The sequence below is a fragment of the Prionailurus bengalensis genome, chromosome D1 (genome assembly GCF_016509475.1).
Source record: "Prionailurus bengalensis isolate Pbe53 chromosome D1, Fcat_Pben_1.1_paternal_pri, whole genome shotgun sequence".
Classification (NCBI taxonomy): domain Eukaryota; kingdom Metazoa; phylum Chordata; class Mammalia; order Carnivora; family Felidae; genus Prionailurus; species Prionailurus bengalensis.
The window spans coordinates 99950082-99967355 of record NC_057346.1 but is presented as its reverse complement, the minus strand read 5'-3'; the positions used below and the strand labels follow the sequence as shown (position 1 = coordinate 99967355).

Here is a 17274-nt window from a genome sequence, read left to right as displayed (position 1 = left end):
GGCCTGGTGTGGTTCGCTGAGGGCTTGTTTTGGGTCCCGTGCCGAGGTCTTGTGCGTGGTTTGATGCAGTTATCTTAGCATCCACCAATGGGATAGTCCCATTTCATAGATGTGTTTACGCACCTGGGCCAGGGTTGCTCTTAGGTGGTAGCATAGCTGGGATTGGAACCCAGGACAGCAAAGCCCTTCTTTCCGCTCTGCTCTTAGCAGTTTTGCTGGGCCCCAGAATGCCTTTCCGAATAAGAGCCCCTCGGAACTCTTGTCAGCTCTTGCCCTCTAGCAAAAGCCCCTACATGCACCTTTTCCCTGTACTCTCCCCTGGTGGGGGTTGGGGGAGGCCTACCACAGTGGGCTACTGACTGAGCTGGCCTATCTGAAGGGCTTGGCTTCCTGCTAGCTTCCTCACCCTGGCATCCCAAGGCTTCCACACTGCCTTCTAGAGTGCTGATGCTCCCAGTGGCAATCCCCTTGACTTCTACCTCCGGCCTGAGGTGCTCCCAGTACAGCCTCTGAGAGCTTCTGGTTTCTGTCCCGTCCTGGATTTGGCCACTTGGCTTCTGCACTCTCTGTCCCTTCTAGCCAGTCACGGCATTCACCCTGTGGCACTGTAGTGAACCCACAGGCACCCCCTCCCACCCCACCTGCGTCTTCATCTATAAATGAGGCCCAGCTGCCCCTCTGGGCAGGCTGAGTGCAGTGATTGAATGTGCACCTGCCACCCGCAGGTAGGAGCCCCAGTGCTGCCGAGGAGAGGACGGGGGCTGGTCAAACAGCTCTGGATTCGCTTCCAGGCCTGGGCTCCCCAGGCCCTGGATGTGTCACAGCCAGGTGGGGCAGCTCCCTTTTTGCTGACAGAGCTACTGGGTCAGAGCCAGGCACTCCCGGCTGAGGTTGCCACGAATTTGGGCTTCCCAGCCCCCGTACTGGACTCCACGATGGCCCAGGCACCACTGCTGTCAGCCAACGGGCTACTGGAGGTTGTCCTGCTTGGTGTGGAGAGGAGAGGGGACTCCATTTCCCCTCTTCTTTCTTGGGCTAGCACTGAGGGGAAGGAGCACCCCCCCGGTGCCTGATGCTGTCCTTACATTCAGAGGAAGTGAGGATGTGTGGTTTCGAGTAAGGATCCCCTAGTTTTTCTTTTCTAATTCCATGGAAGCAAAGCTGGAGGTGACTGTGCGGATGGACCTCCCTTTAGTTAATTTGCTCAAGGAACAGGCCAGGGAAAAGCCCCTAGCTCTGTAAAACGAGGACAGCCACCTTTGGGGATGACGTTGGCTACAATGGCATAGTGCCAGGCTTATAGTGTTGGGATGAAAAGCCGACGAGCCAGGGATGGCATGAGAGGCTATACCCTGTTCTAAGAAGCACTGCAGAGTAATAGTTCAGAGATGAACATGAAGCAGAAGAGCTGAAGGTGAGGGGAGAAGGGATAAGATGCTGAGCTGGGACCCACACAGCCACCAACCTGGCTGGAGCAAGGGACTCCTGGGAAAGCCCTGCTTGACCATGGACTCTGGTGTGCAGAGGAGAGACAACCAGTTTATATATAATTATTTATTTGCATCTTATCTATAGAATATTTACAGATAGAAACGGAACCACAGCAAAACTGCTGTAAAACCATTCAGACCCTCTTGACGGCTGCTTCTCAGAACGTCCACGGTTGAGCAGCAGGGCTGAGCCCGGCTGTGGAGTGGGCCAGCTGAGTACCTGGGTGTCAGCCAAGGGAAATAGCTGGGGATTATGGCTTCAGCATTCTCCCAGAGCACATTCCTGAGTGCTGACAACGCGGAGCCCTCATCACCCCCAACTCCCCCCTCAGCCTACGTGGGACAGGAAAAAGGGGCCTGGAGCCGGGGGGCAGCTGTGGCACACTCTTCCTGCCCCCAGGATCTCTGCCTGGATCCTGTGCTGGCGTGAGCATCCCTGAGCTGGCCTCAGAGGCCTCTCTGGCCCAGGGCTGCTCCCTGCCCCGCAGGCTGCTGTTTGGCAGCTGGAGGTGGCAAAAGCCGCCGGCGCTGCCAGGGAGCGTTCACCGGGGGGAACGGGAGCCGGCCTAGGGCTGGCAGCCACGAGGAAAAGGTCTTGGAAAGCATCTGCCAGGCTCCATCCTGGGCTGGGTAGGGCTGTCAGTGCTGAGTGGGGTGAGGGGCTACACAAGCACCTGCCTCTCCTTTCTTTGGCCTTAGAGCTGGCAAAGGAAGGGCCGGGACAACGGACACGGCAGAGAGAAGGTGCCCCAGCCTCAGCCCCTCGGCTGCCCAGGGCTTGGTGCCCGAGCAGAGGTCAGGGACCCCAAGGCCCCAGAAGGAGACAGCTTTGGGCCCCCTGAGCTCCCTGGGGAGCAGCCTCTCACTCCCCCTGCAGTCTTGTGGGGAGAGGCCTCCACCTGGGACCAGTGCTGCTCGTCCTCACTGCTCACTGTGAGAAGTGCAGGGTGACAGGGTGGTCAGGAGAGAAGACCACGGCGTGGCTGGGGGCCGCCGCGGGCATCGGGCCCTGGGCCCAGCGCATGATCACAGTGTCGGTCTCACACATAACTGGTCACACGTGTACGTGTACACACACGCACGCATGCACACACACACACACACCATCCTCTCATCTGGTCAGAGGTGTGCTCTCTCAGGCACTCGCCCTCTGCCTCACACACGGTCACAGAGTGAATCCGAGTCTCTTATTGCAGTGTGGGGGGCATCAGGGACCGTCAATCCACGAAAAGCGAGAACAGCACCATCACCACGATGCCTGTGCAGAGCAGCAGCACTTGCTGCAGGGAGCGCCTGTGGGGAGAGGGGGGTGGGCTCAGGGGGGAGGGCGGCCACTGGCTGATGAAGGGGCGGAGCCCAGAAGCCCTTCCCCCTCGAGCTCCCACGAACCCTGTGAGTGGCGGTGGAGAGGGTCACTCACCACGGGTCATCTTCCTCCAAGAGGTCCGGCAGCACGTTCACCAGGGCGATATAGAGAAAGCCACCAGAGGTGAAGGGCAGGATCCAGGCCACGGTCTCCTCTGCAGTGGGAGAAGTCCCGACTGGCTAGGAGCCCAGGGGAGCCACGTGCACCGCACCCACTCCCACAGGGTAGACCGGGCAGATCCTGGCCTGCACACTGGGGCGGGGCAGCTGTGCCCTCTGGCTGGGGCCCCTCCACTGACCGCCACCTGCCACCCCCACCCACCATGCCCGTACCTACTCCCTTGGGGGACTGCGTACAGATGGCGAAGCAGGCGCCCAGCAGGCCCCCCAGTGCCGTCGAGAGCTGCAGCTTGGCTGCGCTCCATCGGTCAAAGCCGGCCCGGAGCAGGATGGCAAAGTCGCCCACCTGAGGGGAGGTCCAGATGATCACTCTGGGCCCCAGGGGTCAGGTACGGACATGCACACCGAGCCCCCTGCACCGGCCTTGCTGCTGGGCCCCCCGCCAAGCCCACATCCCCTAGGCTGGGACCCCAGTCTCCAGGAGGCTGGAGCACAGCTGAGATGGAAGCTGCAGCCTGGTGGGCCGAGAGCTCCAGGCCTCCGGAGCCCAGCCCCCAAGGCTGCTACTGCTGGGCTTCCTACCCCCACCCCCTCGCTGAAGCCCCACGTCCCCACTGCCGCCATGGAGACCCTCTGGCACACACCTCATGGGGGATCTCGTGCAGAAGGATGGCCATGGTGGTCAGGAGCCCAATCTGCAGGGAAGGAGTCTGTGGGGTTCTGGGCCGAGGGCCAGGCACCCACTTGTCCACTCATTCTACAAATATTTACTCTGCTGAGTGCTCTGGCCGGACACCATTTGGCTACTAGAAATACAGCAGTGAATACAACACACAAGGAACCTGCCTTCACGAAGCAGGAGGCAAGGACTGAACGAACACACAAAGAACTGCACAATTACAGTGATAAGTACTGCAGGAGAAGAGATGGACTGGGTGTCACAGACACAAGTGACAGGGGCCTAATTTAGATGAGGGGTCAGCAAAGGCCTCTTTGAGGAAGTGCATTTAAGTCGGAGCCTGAAGGATAAGGAGCCAGTGTTTCAAAGAGTGGGAGGAAGAACATTCCAGGCAGACGGGGTAGTGTGAGGTGGAGGCCATGAGCGGGGAAAGAGCTCGGCCAGTTCAAGAGTAGGCGGACCACTAATGTCAGAGCTCAGAGGACAGAGTGCAGAAGTGGGTGAGAAGCATCTAGAAGCAGGCAGGGCCCAAGCCTAGCAGCCTGGCAGAGGTATGTGATCCCAAAAAGGAGTGTTTGGCTTGGGACAGAAGGCAGCCTCATGCAGGAGCCCTTGGGGCTTAGATGGGGGTGTGGATGGTGGAGGGAGCGGGAAGGACAGAAACTGGAAGCTTATTTTGGAGGTAGAACCACCTGGTCTACATAGGCACCATCATTCCCCCCAGAAATGCCTGGATCCCCACTGTCGCAGCCGCCACTCACCTTCTTGCTCACAAGGAAGCTGGCAGCTACAGCCAGCCCATGAGTGAAGTTGTCTATGGTGTTGGCCAGCAGGTTGAGATAGCCACTGACCTGCATGAGGGGAGAGGAAGCCAGGCTGACCTGGGTGGGCAGGGCTCAGCTGGGCCTGCCACTTGTGGGGAGGAACAGCTGCAGGGAGAGGGGACCCCGAGCGGGCCACTCACTTTGATGGTCCGGACCACGGCGCTCACGCCGGGCTCTGCAGCCGGCTGGGCCAGATAGCGGCCTCCATTGAGCGCGGCAGCAGCGGCAGGGTCTTTGCTGGGGGCCTAGGGCCAGGAGAAGGAGGGAGAGGTGACATTAGATGCTCCCCCACTTGGCCAGGGTAGACGCAGGAAAGGAGCAAGAGATGGAGAAACAGAGGCAGGGAGACCCTTGCCCCTTTTGTCTAGCTAGACTTCTCTGCTGCTCAATAAGCCGCGTGTACCCAGACCCAACTGATCCTGTGCCTCCCACACGGCTGCCGCCATCAGTCTATGAGAACAAGCCAGAGCAGGGCCAGTGTCGTCACTCCCCAGATCTTCCCAGTTGGCCCAGCCTCCCAGAGCCCCCAGGGAATGGCCAAGAGACCCACTTTTCAGGGTTCAATTCAGAACCTGGGCCTGCAGGCCCTCAACCACCACAGAGTAGAGGCCAGTTTGTCCGGACCCTGGGATGTGGAGCTCACCTGGCTGGTCCCCTCCTTCTCCTTGCTGTCCAGGAACATCTTCTCCAATGCCAGAAAGGTCAGGAAGCCAGCAATGACCCACAGTCCCAGTTGCTGTTGCTGCTGCAGGCTCTGCCCCTCACCACCTGCAGGGGGCAGCACTGACAGGCCAGGCCAAGCCAGGGCCACAGAAGGGGGGCCATTTGGAATGGGATCTAGTCAGGGGCAGTGACAGGGGAAGGGGGACAGGAATGGCTGGTGGGAAAGCTGGGCCCCAGGGACTCCCACAGGGGCCAGGGTATCGGGGCCAGGGCACGTTCGCTGCCAGACGCCCAGAACCCCTCTCCCAGTCATTCTGGCAGAGCAGGTAGGGCCTAGGCCAACCTTAGGCATGGGCACCAGCTCCCTCTGCCCTCCTGCCCAACTGCAGCCTCACTCACCAGGGCTGGCACTGCATGTGTAGGCCCACGCCTCAGGCAGCAGGTGGAGAAACACATTGCCCAAAAGTCCCCCCAAGGCAAAGCTGAGCAGCTGTTTCAGACGTCTGGCCCCAGCTACAAAAGAGATTCGGGGCCTGGGGCTGATCTACCAGAACCGCTGGCCCGACCTCTGCCCCACCCAGCTTACTGGGCGCTATGTTTTTCCAACCAGACTGCAAGCCTCCAGAAGGCTGGACTTGGCCTCCTGCCCTTCCTGGAGCACCGACCCCACCCCCCCACCCCCACCCCCAGGCCCAGCACTGGCTGGGTGCTCAACAGGAAATACATCACGACCTGCTGGATGACTGTGGAGCACTAACTAGTGCTTCACAGTTAGGAGACTGGGCTTGGGAGTCCGAAAGTTCCCAGCTCCCCAACCCACAAGCTGGTGACCTTGGGCAGGTAACTTCTGGGATTCGTTTTCCCATCTGTAAACTGGGGATAATTATATCTGATAGGGATCTTGGGGCAATTAAATTGCAATACATATAGCAAGTGCTCTCCAAGTGGGAATTTTTCTTTTCACAGCCACGGTCACTCTTGGAAAAGTGGCAGAGATTTGGGGACTTTTGCAGACTTGCAGCATCCAGAGTTGGAAGTGCCCTAAGAAGACTATGTCCAAACTCTTGGTTTGTAGAGAAACAGGCCCAGAGGGCAGAGGCAGCTTGGTGATCTGGTGGAATCCCAGGAAAAGCTGCCGCTTCCAGGCTGTGTGACCTCAGCCTGATCAAAGGACCCCTCTGTGCCTGTGCTTCCCCATTTGTGAAATGGGGCTAATAATCCAAGTCCTCCCTATGCTGACTCACCGGGACACGGTAAGAGGGGCTGAGAGGATGCACGGGCACAGGCATGACAGCAGGGCCCCACATCGGCCCCATTCACAGCTGCGGCACCAGCCGTCAGCCTGGCGCAGGGCATAGATGTGCTCATAACCATCTGCTGAATGAACAGCTCCTGAGCCTCGCAAGCGGCAGAAACCCCTGGAGCAGGCATTTCAAACAGATTCCAGGAGTCTGGTCCAGACCTAGCATGTTGCATTCCTGGGTGAGGCAGCAGGCACCTAGTTTTAGCAGCTACCCATCTAGTCTCTTTGGTTTTCATCACAACATGTCATTTGTGGACAGTACATGTATCTGGCACAAAAGGGCAGCTTCTGCCCATGCCGGTGCCCTGCCTCCCAGATCCCGTCCCCAGAGGCAGGCTGGCTACCTGGGTAAGGCCGACCCAGGGGCCCTTGGTAGGAGGGTCTTTTGCACTATGAGCAGAGACTGAAGGGCAAGGCACCGCATCCCTGTAGCCGGCACGGGGCCTGTGAACACGCTGCCCTTTCCCCTGCACCAGGCAGCCTTCTAAGTGCTTTTACCAATATTAGCTCATTTCATCTTCACAGCAGTACCTATGAAGTACATACTAGGATTACGCCCATTCTTAAAAACTTTTCTTCAAGTTTATTTATTTTGAGAGAGAGACAGAATGAGCAGAGGAGGGGCAGAGACAGAGGGAGGGAGAGAATCCCAAGCAGGCTCCACACTGTCAGCACAGAGCCCGATGCAGGCTTGAACCCATGATCCATGAGATCATGACCTGAGCTGGAACCAAGAATCGGATGCTTCACCGACTGAGCCACCCAGGTGCCCCGTATTATGCCCCTTTTTAAGCTTGGGAGACTGAGCCTCAAGCAACTTGCCCGATGCCACCCAGCTGGAAAGTGGCAGAGCCAGGGGTTGAACCCAAGCAGCCTGGCACTCATATTTCCAACCAGTGTCTATACTGTTTCTTGGTGAACGTCTGCTGACCTTGATTCTTTCAGAACAAAGGATGAACGAAGGAAAGAGCATGGCACACCCTGGTCTCACAGGACCAAAGTGAGAAGTTACATGTGTCCCCGCCCTCCACCTCAGACACACTGAAACCTGGGACGTGAGGCCCCACTCTACCAGGGAGAGCAGCGATGTTTTCCACGCTGCTGGCTGCCCTGGGCACCAGAGGAGGGTCACCTACCTTCTGAGCGCAGCGTAGTCCCCATCTCCAGGGGAATCACGAGCAGTGGGAAGACCCCACTGAGCCCCACCATGAGTGAGCCCAGGAGGGAGCAGATCCAGGTGTCCAGCCTCTCCCCACTCAGCAGGGCCCCCCAGGATTCGCTTTCTTTGTTGTCTAGACGACAGGCCGCGGCAGGCCCCCGGCTCCTCAGGGCCTGCTGGGAACCCCCAGCCCCTCCCAGGAGCTCTAGGACAAGAGCAGTGAAGAAGAGGAGCCTCTGGCCCGCCATGCCACAGCCAGGGCAGGGACATCCAGGCATGCCACGTGCTGAAAAACACAAAGGCCTCTTACGTGAGCTGCCACCCTTGGCCGCACACCTGCTTAGCAAACGTGGCATCTTAACCCTCCTCCCTACAAGCGGCCATGGCATCCACTCTCCTGCTTGCCTTGCCCAGGGCTTCTGATCCCAGTGATGGGTTCACAGAGTAAAGGGGCTCTACTCTTCTACACCCCACTCCCAAGGACCACACATTGTTTCCTTCTGAGCCAGCTCCAGACTGTGTGTCAGCACGTCTGCCTGGGGCTAAACTTTCCCTAATGACGGGGTGAGGCGCTGGCTGGGCTCCCTTTAGCCACCGGCAGGCCCAGCCCAGTCGGGTGTCTCTAGCTGCCAGGGGAGGCCCCGCCGCCAGGACATGCCCCAGTGAGGACGCCCCAGGGGACTGAGGCTGGCACTGTCTAGCTTGATGGGCGACACTGGGAGGCGCAGGTGGGGAAAGCGAGCAGCTGAGCCAGGGCAGAACCGTCAAGAGCTTCTCCCTAGGCAACGAGCCCACTGTCCCCAGGGCACAGAGACAGACAGGACGTAGGGCTGAAGAGAAAGATCCTTCAGTTAGGAACTGCCTCACAGCTGTGCAGGGCACACGCTTCGGAGACCTGCCCTAAACTTTGTGCTCTGCAGCTATGGCTTTTTGAGTGTAGGCAAAGTCCCTGCAGCACCTGAGCCTCAGTTTCCTCCTGTGCAGGATAACAGAACTGCCTCCCGCACAGGCTGCGAAGGCCACGAGCTTGCTGATGCAGGTGAACTGTGCCCGGCAGGGAGCGGGCAGGGAGAGCCCTCCTTATATTGCAGGAGACCTGGGGCACCGGGCAGCAGGAAGGTTCCCAGCCTCTGGATCACAGGATGTGGATGTGAGTCAACTAAGAGAGAAGTTCAATCTGGAAACTCAGGCATGAGGTTTAAATGCGGTCTGCCCTGCCTCATCTGGCCGTGACCTTGAGCTGGCGATGTCCCTGCCTCAGTTTCCTCATCCCCTGATGGCGGTGGGAGGCTGAAAAAGATGCCCGCGTCCAGGACCTCCACAGGCCCTCACGAGAGACGAGGAAACCCGCTGGGCTCCACGGGGTCCAAAGGCAGGACTGGGCCGGGCCGGACTTGAGGCCAAGGCAGGGCACGCAGAGGTGAGGGGACCACAGTCTGGGCAGAGGGGAAGCGGAGGACGGAGAGCCAGAGAGCAGAGGGAAAGGAGAAAGCAAGAGAAAGGAGTGAGAGAGCCAGAGAGACTGGGAGACGGACACAGAGGAGGAAAGCGAGGGAGCGATGGGCAGCGAGGGAGCGATGGGCAGCGACGTGCAGGGCGACAGGGGAGAAGAGAAGCCCTAGGAAGTTGAATTCCCGGGCTCTGCGCCAGAGGCCCGGGTCTGCCCGGGAGCGGCGGGGCCGGGGTCGGGGTGGGGGGGGGGATCGGCCGAGGCGTCCCGCCCGGGGCGCGGGCCCCGAGGGTCGGGCGGTCACTCACCGTGCGGCAGCGGCGGCGGCGGCGCTCCGGGCGGCCCCAGCCATCCAGCTGCGGCGCCGCGCCCCGCCCCGGGTCTGCCCCGCCCGGTCCGCCGCCCGGCCCCCAGCCCGGAGCCGCCCCCGGAGCGCGGCCACGTCACACGGGACCTGTCCGGAACCCGACGCGCGGCGCGCCGCAGGGTCGAGGGGAGCGGCGGTCGAGGCGCGCTTCCGCCTCGCGGCTGTGGGGGACCCGGGAGGCCCAGGCGCACTTCCGCCCGGGAGGATCGGGGACGGAGGGGAGGGCCCGGCGGAAGTGGGAGCCCCAGGAGCGAGGCGCTCAGCCCCCGCTGGGCGGGGCGGAGAGGGCGGCCCCGCAGGGACCGCGAGCCGCTGGGTGGCTGGGCTTGCGGCTCCGGCCGCCGCTTCCTCTCTCGGGCTGCAGTGTCGCCCACGGCCGCACGAGGGCGCGCTCCGCTGCCAGCCCTCGCAGCCCGGAGCCCGGAGCCCGGCCGGGGTCGGGGTGGGTGCCTGGCTTGGGCGCTCCTGCTGTGAGTCAAACCGGCCTGGCTCCTCCATGAACAAGGGAAAGGGGAAGTGCCCGCCGCAGGGAGGGGCCTAGCCTCGGGAACCTCAGAAGAGGGAATTTTATTCTTACTCATCGAATTATTTTTATGCTTTGGTTTTTCACTGGGAACCTCAGGCCTTTGTCTCCAGGGCTTGTAACCCTTTGGGGTCCAATGCGTGGTGGCTTGACACTGTTGCTTGGAACCCCAAACCTGGGGTAGCTCCCTTTTGTGCTTGCCTCACCTGGAGGAAGGTAGGCCTAACCTCAGACTAGGGCAGCAAACAATAAATAGCATTATTATATCTACAATTTACTGGACACTGTTGCGTGCCATTCACTCCATCTGCATTATCTCACTGAATGCTCATTCTGCCCCCACTGAGGTGGGTACTGTTAGCCCCGGGGTCACGCAGTGGCACAGATGGCAGAGCCAGGTTTCCCCCTGGGTGTCCCTGAGCCCAGAGCATGTGACAGCACCTCTCACTTCCAGGGAGGTGGGAGTCTGGCTTGGAGGTTCCACATTGCGTCTTTTGCTGGGAATCAGCCAAGACTGTATAATATTCAGGATGGGGCACGTGGATACCCACTTGGGCAGAGATTGCGACAGGGTAGGGGTCTCCAAACCTCTGACCCTCATTCATCACCCATGCTGGTTCCCTTCAACTGTCCTGTGTTGCTCTCGCCTACTGGGGGCTCTGAGGGCGCATGACTCACATACTGTACCTGATGCCTGTTGACCACACTCCAATGTGTGCTTTTCTTGGACCTCCAGCTCCTTCCAGGTGGGATCAGCTTTCCTCTGAAAGCCCCGTGTCTGTCTCACCACACCAAGCCCACAGGCGAGTTCTGAAGTGGAAGCCCTGGGTTGGTTTTTTTGCAAAGGGAGGAAGACGCTCAGGGATGCTGCTCTGGGATGTCAAAGATGCACCCGCCCCCCCCCCCGTATGCAAATCACTTAATCATATGCAAAGCACTTCACAATATACAAATGATTTCACAATAAGACAGTCAAGTTAGCATTCCTGCCTCTGGGGGCTGAGGGCTGCTGGCCCCCAGCAAGAGGGTAAGGCAAGACCCAGCCAGAAACGTCACCTGGCTGCCTTCTCACTGTCCTTTCTTCTCACCTAGCCTGGAATTTCCACCATCAAACTCCCTAATGGAGTAAAGAAGCACACTGGGGGGCTCTAGAAGAGGACCATGAGCAGAGGGGACCAGGTGAAAAGACGGTGTGTGGACTGATGTGTGCTGTTAAAAGCAATGAATTAGATCTGCCAGGGGCTTCCAGGTGAGAAAAGAAAGATGCAGAAATATTTATTTAATATGATCTGCTCTTTTAAAATAATGACAAAAGGAACCCTGTCTAAATATATGTGATTTATAGGCATCAGTATATAGAAGACTATGTATAATTGTGAATAATAAAAAATATAGAAGATCAAACATTGAGTGATAACATGGATTCCATGGATGGGTGGGGAGGAAAAATATAAAAGGAAATTTTAAAAGCACGTCAAAACATGAATATGATCACATTTATGCAATTATGTACAAATGTATATACATGTGTACATAAAATCTCAACTTATTTATTGATTTATTTGATGACCTCATAGCTTTATGGTTAAGACAGCCAGATTCTTGTACCAGACTTCCTGGAGCAAATTACTTGACATCCTATGCCTCAGTTTCCTCATCTGTAAAGTGTCAGATTGTTGTCAGGAGTAAATGAGGGAATACACACAGAGCATTTAGAACTATGCCTGGCATACGACAAGTTCTCTTTAAGGCTTAGGTATTATAATTATTTACATGTGTGGATATATGGGTATAAAGAAAATGTTATAGCAATGAACAGATAACTTAAAGACACAAGGTGGGGACCATCTCCTTGCTGAGCACAGATGATGGATGAGTATTTTGCAACACATTTATCAATCAGTTTGGAGGCCACAGCGACCTCCTGAGTCGTGGCCCTGGGCAGAAAAATTTTAGCAGGGTGGATGGGCCTAGACAGTGCTCAGATTTGTGTGGCTGGGAGGCCTCTGACTGGGGGGCTGCAGATCCGTTTTTCTGACCTCACTGGGTCTGACTTTAACACGTCGTTCCTGGCTTTGGTATCTTTAGTGGGGGCCCTTTTCAACAACAAGGTCTCAGCCCTCTATTTCCAGAAGGGAGGACTGCCTCTGGGCCTGGGCCTGCTGACAAGGTGGGGGCTGCAAGACCATCAAGGTCTGGCATTGTCAATGTTCTGACAACCTCCCCTCCTCTGGCTGCACAGGGCTAGACACTCTAGGGTGGGGGTTGATGCACATTTTTTTTTTTTTTTTTTTTTTGCTTCCAGAGGCCTTCTCCTTTTCAGGGCTTTCTTTGGGTCCACAGGCTGGCAGCAATCTCTTGTAGAGAGGCTTCTGAGGCTCAGGGTGGTGAGCTCCTTGCCCGTGAGTACAGCTGTGAAATGAGGCCTGTTACTCTTACAGCGGCTTCAGACTCAGCTTCTCCCAACTGAATCTGCCCCTCAGGAACCCCTGACCTTAACCCTCTCTCAAGTCACCCTTCTTAGAGCAGCCTCAGCCCCCTAGTGAGTTTCTGGGGTGCTTTACCCCCCAGATCCTGAGCCCTGGCCAGACGAGGCACTAGCAGCTTCATAGCACAACCCTTCCTGGGCAGCCAAGCCTCACTTCTTTCTGTCTGGTCTCTCTGCCTTTATAACCCCCCTTTGTAATCGCCATCCCACCCCCCAGCAGGCCTGGCATATTTCTCCCCTTCTGCCATTTCTGTTGATTGAAATTCAGCCCTTTTACAAGCCTTCCCTGAAGCCTTCTGGATCTGTCCAGGCTGAAGGCCCTCAGTGTTGTGTGTTTTAGGGGTTTTTTTTAGCCCTGTCCCCTGCATGCACAGGCCTTTCCCCCCATTCCATATGGGCTTCTGGAAAGAAAGACAACCTCTTGCCTATACCCTGAATAAAAGTCAGTCCAAATGGCTTTAATGTCTCCCTTTCCCCTTCAGGAGCACAAATGCAGATACTTCTGCATTATGCACAGCCATCTGGGCCTTTGCAGGCCCTCCTTTACTTAATTTATGTGTTTATTGATATATTTGCTTACTTGTCACTCCCGCCCCCGTCCCATCTCCCTGTCTCCTTCTTGGGGGAACCTGAATTTTGTGATGATCAGGTTTTCAGGATCTTTCCTTTTCAAGTTTTTTTTTTTTTTTAATGTTTATTTATTTATTTTGAAAGAAATTGTGCACGTGCAAGCAAGCAGGGAAGGGGCAGAGAGTAAATCCCAAGCAGGCTCCACACTCAATGCAGAGCCCCACAGAGGGCTCCACCTCAGACCATGAGCTCCTGACCTGAGCTGAAATCAAGAGGCAGACGCTTAACTGACTGAGCCACCCAGGTGCCTCTCTCTCTCTTTTTTTTTTAAGCTTTTATTTTTAAGTAATCTCTACACCCAATGTGGGGCTCAAACTCACAACCCGAGATCACGAGTCACATGCTCCACCGACTGAGCCAGCCAGGCGGCCCTTGGCTCTTTTTAAAGCTAAGGAAAATAAAAGTTGTTCTAAAGTTTTCTTTTACATCGTTCAGTGATTCTTACAATTGTTTTCATATAGGCCCTGCATAATTATTAATAAGTTTACTTTAAGATATGTTGCATTTTTTTCAGGTATTTTGAATAGGATATTTCCCATTACATTCTGAACGATTCGATGATAGGTGACAGGAAGGCAAATTATTTTTATGTATTCCTTTGATACCTGGTAAACCAACTATATATTTTTTATAGGTTCTCATAATTTCTCAGTATTACTCTTGAGTCTTTTGTCATCTCCTAATAACAAAAGTATTAGAAGGAAGGAACCAACATTGCTATTTGTAGAGATATGGTTTGCCTTGGTTTTGAACTTCACAGGAAGGGTATTTGTTTTCTGGGACTGGCTTTTGCACTCAACAGTATGGTGCTAAGATGCATTTATGCCATTATGTGAAACTGGTTCATTTGCTTGCTTAACTGCTGAACTGCCTTATCGCTGTGTGGATGTATCCACTGTAATTTATTTACCCGCTCTCCTTAGTGTTCACTTGGGTTACTCCCAGAGTTTTGCTATTAAGAACAGTGTATCTTTGAACGTTCCCGCCCAGGTCTCTTGGAGCACAAGCCAAGGTCTCTCTTGATTTTATGCCTGGGGGGTGGGGATCTGCTGCGTCTCCGCATTATAAGATAAGGCCAGATTGTCTTCTCCAGTGGTTACACAGAGTTGCTGGCTAGCGATGCACGGGAGATTGTGCGGCTCCACCTCTTCTCCAACACTGGGTGCTGTCAGGCTTAATTTTTGCCCTTCCAGTGCTGTAAAATAGCATCCCACCGTGGTCGTCGCTGTTGTTCCTTCACTACCAGTGAACTTGAGCATCTCTTAAGATGTTCACTTGAACACATGTGCTTCCTCTTCTTTAAAATGCCTTTTCACGTCGTTTATCAAATTTTCTGCCGGATATTTTGTGTTTTTCCCCCTATGGATTTGCAAGAGTTCTTTATGTATTTTTGATGCTTAACCTTTGCCAGTTGCACGTGGCGGGCGTCTGCTCCCGTTTGCGGCTTGCTTTTCACTTTCTCTAAGGTGTCTCCACTTCTCTCTTCCCTCCCACATCTGTGCCAGGGACGCCCATGGGCGTTGCTAGTGTGTGCGTGTGCACTTGTGCGTGTGTGTTGGGGGGGGGGGGGTGGGCTCGTGTCCCTCCGAACCTGGTGCAGACCGACCCCGCCTCTCCTCCTGCTTTCCGGCCTTTAGGGGACCCCGCTCCTCTTCCCTCGCAGCCTCTCTCCCAGCTTTGCCCCGGGGACCCCTGCTCGGCCTGGCGCGGCGGGCTGGAGGCAGGAGGCGCCCCCGCCCCCCGGGGTTATTGATCACTTCCGGCGCCTCATCTGGGGGCCGGGCCCCTCTCCGCTCGGCCGGGCAGCGCCCTGCTAGCTCGGCGCTCCCTGGGGGCGGGCGCCGGGGGAGGGGCCCTCGGGCCGGCCCTCCGGAGGCGGGGGCGGGGGCCCGGGCTGCGGCGGGGGCTGGGGTGGGGGGCGGAAGCTGCCCGAGCAGATAAGCGCCGAGGTCGGTCCTGCGGTGAGACAGTGCGGGACGCCGCCGCCTCCCCACTGCCTCCGCTGCGCCGTCCCCGCACCCTCTGTCCCCTTCTCCCTCCAACCCTGGCTCGGCATCCTGGGCGGAACCCCCCCGGGGCCCGTGGGGGAGAGGCTCTGGCCTGCACCTTCTGTTCCTGGCCTGCACCTTCTGTTCCCGGCCTCAGTTATCTCAGCTGGAAAACGGGGGTAGGAGGCTCCATTTACTCCGCGAGGCTGTTGGAGATGCAACAAATGCAGGCTGGTGAAAACCCTCTGCAGATCTGAGCCTTTTGTAAAGGATGGGGACCCTGGTCCCTTCTCCTTGCCCCTGCTGTACCCGCCTGTCTCCCGGCTTCAATCTCGTTGCATAGATGGGAAAGTGGGGGTCTCACTTGCCTCAGAGCCAGGGAGCCAGAGGAGGATGGAACACTTTCCGCTGTCCTCAGCGTGGGGACAGAGCTAGGTTGTGTAGAGCCTGATGCTTTTACAATTTGAGGTCCTCGTTAAGAAAAAGACTACAGAATCACAAATATAAATTTGCAGAGGCCTCTGCCAGGGCCTTGGAAGGTGCTTAAACCAGAGAGAAGCTCAAGTCTGGTTTCTCTGTTTCCTTGCCTTGCCGGGAGGGCCCCTACAGGAACTTATAACACCCCTCTGCAAGAGACAGACACCTACCTGATTGCAGGGTAGGATGGCCGCAAACAATATGGCTGGGGAACGGCCTGGAGGAGTCCCTGCTGCAGCTGGCCCCAACCCCTTGCGTGCCCAGGAAGCCATCCGCAAGCCCAACCCAAGAAGCAAGGGCAGTCAGGCATTTGGGGACTGCACCACAGCTGGGCAGGGCCATCCAGTCATGGTTCAACTCGCCACTCAGGGCCCCTGACCCTGCGGGTTGGTGGTGGCAGAGAACAGTTCCTAGGAGAAAGGAAGAGGAACCTCTCTGAGGCAGTATAAATGCACCTGACTTGCAGTTACACAGGATTGGGGTTCAAGCCCCTGTGGGGCTGTGTGATCTTAGGAAGACTCCTCCGCCTCAGATTTCTCATCTGTAAAATGGGAGTAATAATAGTACCGACCTGTCAGAACTGTTATGCGGCTTAAATGAGACCATGCATGAAGAGGGGCTGAGCTCTTGGCTTTTAGAAAGAAACTTCCCTTCTGTGAACTCTCCAGGCCAGGAGAGGCATTTTTCTCTCCATTTTAGGGTTAAGTCACTTAGCCAGGGGACGGTCTCTGTTGCTCTACAACAAGGTCTGGCACCAATGTCTTGGTTCTAACTAGCAGGGAACACGGCTCCCTTGAGGCTTTCTCCCTAGGGAGTTAAGTGCCACTGCTGGGTGTGAATTCCCAGGGCAGGGAGCCAAGGAGAGCCCTTGATTCAGCAGACTGCTCACCTGTTTTTATAACCTCTTTGCTCTCGTGGGCACTTGAGGCCGGAATGTGTCCAACTCTGACATCTTACAACCTGGTCCAGGAGAAGCAAGAGACTGTGGTGATGGGGACAGGGCAGGGGAGCCGGGAATGGGCCAGGACCATGGGCCTGGGCAGCGGTGACACCCCAAAAGACCTGCTGCTTTGCCTCATGGTTTGCATAGGATTTCTACTGGGTTGGAGGACAGAACCAAGTTCTCACCTCAGAGCTGTTGCTTTTTGGCCAGCTGACCTTCCTCCCCTCTGAGCCTCAGTTGCCTCATATTTGAAATGGGGATAAGAATACCTGTGAGGATTCTGACCTGTTATGTATGTAAAGCGCCTAGTGCATGCCATCAGTTGTTACAAAAGTGGATGGGGCACCTGGGTGGCTCAGTGGGTTAAGCAACGGACTTTGGCTCCGGTCATGATCTCACAGTTCGTGAGTTCGAGCCCCGCCACGGGCTCCCCACTGGCAGTGCAGGGCCTGCTCAGGATTCTCACGTTCGCTACCCCTCCCCTGCTTGTACTTTCTCTTTCTCTCAAAATAAATAACTAAATTTAAAAAACAAAAAACAGTTGTGGCTGTCTGAGGATGAAAGCGAGGTGCCGTGCGAGGGCAGGAGGTGTGAGCAGAAATGGGGAGTCCTGTCAGAGCAGGAGTTTGGGCCTTCAGAGTCTCATCTCACAGAGGGAGCCCCTTGGGGTAGGGCTGGGAGCCTCAGCGCTAACACTCTCCCAGATCAGGACGGGTCAGAGCGAGGCCAAGGGCCCTGGGGGGCGGGGGTGCAGAGAAGAGCAGGGAATAGAAGTTCTCACCCCACCTCAGGCAGGTGAAAGGGA

General features: G+C 56.5%; 1 protein-coding gene across 12 annotated transcripts; it reads right to left on the bottom strand.

Moving 5' to 3' along the window:
* Positions 1 to 1543: 1543 nt before the first annotated feature.
* Positions 1544 to 9943, bottom strand: SLC39A13 (solute carrier family 39 member 13). 12 transcript variants are annotated; one of them, XM_043582463.1, is made up of 10 exons: positions 9362 to 9943; positions 7581 to 7889; positions 5541 to 5674; positions 5122 to 5261; positions 4619 to 4723; positions 4416 to 4505; positions 3620 to 3670; positions 3189 to 3321; positions 2911 to 3010; positions 1544 to 2783 (listed from the first exon to the last, which is right to left on the bottom strand). In XM_043582463.1, the coding sequence occupies exons 1-10, from the start codon at positions 9916 to 9918 to the stop codon at positions 2708 to 2710; spliced, it is 1695 nt and encodes a 564-aa protein (XP_043438398.1). In that variant the 5' UTR covers positions 9919 to 9943; the 3' UTR covers positions 1544 to 2707. The 12 variants fall into 12 exon arrangements, with proteins under 12 accessions (XP_043438398.1, XP_043438399.1, XP_043438406.1 ...); XM_043582464.1 differs by having other exon boundaries at positions 5122 to 5246; XM_043582471.1 differs by having other exon boundaries at positions 5541 to 5654; positions 9362 to 9440.
* Positions 9944 to 17274: the final 7331 nt, after the last annotated feature.